The sequence below is a fragment of the Saprolegnia diclina genome (assembly GCF_000281045.1).
Source record: "Saprolegnia diclina VS20 unplaced genomic scaffold supercont1.46, whole genome shotgun sequence".
Lineage (NCBI taxonomy): Eukaryota > Oomycota > Saprolegniomycetes > Saprolegniales > Saprolegniaceae > Saprolegnia > Saprolegnia diclina.
Window position 1 is genome coordinate 450,516 of NW_008246113.1, and position 1,594 is coordinate 452,109.

At 59.0% G+C, this 1,594-nt stretch overlaps 1 protein-coding gene across 1 annotated transcript in view; it reads left to right on the plus strand.

The window, feature by feature from the left end:
• Positions 1 to 1,450, plus strand: part of SDRG_12126 (hypothetical protein) — a gene marked incomplete at its 5' end in the record, with an annotated part of 3,432 nt that extends 1,982 nt beyond the window's left edge. Inside the window, 2 exons of the mRNA XM_008618186.1 lie at positions 3 to 633; positions 691 to 1,450. Coding sequence (XP_008616408.1) covers positions 3 to 633; positions 691 to 1,428 — 1,369 coding nt within the window. The 3' untranslated portion in view covers positions 1,429 to 1,450. The remainder of the gene's footprint in view (positions 1 to 2; positions 634 to 690) is intronic.
• Positions 1,451 to 1,594: the final 144 nt, after the last annotated feature.

A 1,594-nucleotide genomic window follows, 5' to 3' on the forward strand; every position in this document is an offset into this window, starting at 1 on the left:
AGCAACAAGGCGATTTTGAGCGTCGCTGACGAGACACTGCGCGACTTGGCGGCGCCGCTCAAGACTCACGCCAAAGCCATCCAGTTTGTCAAGGCGTATGCACCGAAAGCGACGATTCTGAAGCTGCTCCAGGCCGGCGTCTCGGTGCAAGATCCATTTGTCGCCGACTGGCTGCACATGCTGCGCCGCCACGTGTTCAACAACATCAAGTTTCGGTCGCGCATCCGCGTTCTTGACGGCGTCGTGCTCATGGGCGTCATTGACGAGACAAACACGCTGCCCGAAGGCTGCATCTTCTTCCTTCCCAGCTTTCGGTCGCCACTGTACAAGGCCATACCGGCAACAATCGGCACGCGCTGCGTCGTGGGCCGCCACCCGAGTCTTCACCCGGGCGACCTCCGAGTGCTCACATATATGATGGTCCCGGCACTCTGCCATCTCTTTGACGTGCTCGTCTTCTCGTCGCGCGGCCAGCGACCGGTGACCGACATGATGTCGGGCGGCGACATGGACGGCGACCTCTACTTTTGTCTCTGGGATCAACGTCTCGTGCCGGCGCAGGATGTGCCACCGATGCAGCCACCTGCCGCATCATTGGGCATCCCACCGCCGTCGTCTGCCCCCGGCATCCAGGTACACGGAGCTACTGCAATCTCAGATATTATTGGACTAAATGATGTGGGTGTTTAGGGTATCCAGGATCACTTTATCCGGTTCCTCGCGCATGACAACTTGGGCATGATATCCAATATGCATCTCGCGATTGCCGACAATAGTGTTCACAAAGCGTACGACGTTCGGGCGCTCGAGCTTGCCGAAGCGCACGCCATTGCAGTTGATTTTGCAAAGTCCGGGATTGAAGCGCCGACGCCGATGTACAACATACCAGCGTACCCTGATTTTATGGAGCGCGCGGGCCCCTCGTACAAGTCCAAGACGGCGATTGGTATTCTCTACCGCAAGTCGCGGTCGGTGCGCCGGCAACCCGTGTCCACCGAGGATGTGGACTGGGCCGTGCTGACGCCGGGGTTTGACGTGTACCTTGCGGACGCGCGCCATTGGTTTGTGCAGTACGCCCACGCGCTCTTCACGCTCTGTCAGCAGTTCGGGATCCAGACCGAGGTCGAGCTCATCTCAGGCTACATCAAGAAACTCTCGCGCACGGTGGGCCGGGCCGAGCGACTCAATGCTGTCGAGCGCATCCGCGTCGCGCTGCGGTTGGTCCAAGAGCATTTTGCTCGTGTATTCTGGCGCGACCTCGGCTCCAAGACGCCGAGTAATGTGGTCGTCTTGCAAAAGGCGTCGGCGTGGTACTACGTGGGCTACACGCACCACCACGAGGCGCCAGGACTGCTGCCGACCCGCAGCTTTGCGTGGCTCGCGCTCGAGCCGATGCTTGTCCTCTTCCGCAAGATTTATGAGCCATAGAAACATGGACGAGATTTGCGTGGAAAGTCCTCACTGCATATCGAGTTGCTTGTGCATACCAAAACCAAGTGTGATGACATAATGTTCTGCCCCGTGGCTGCCAAGACTCAGCGGTTCAATAGGCCCACGTGCAAGACGCGCGCCATCGGTTTGTGCAGTACGCCCA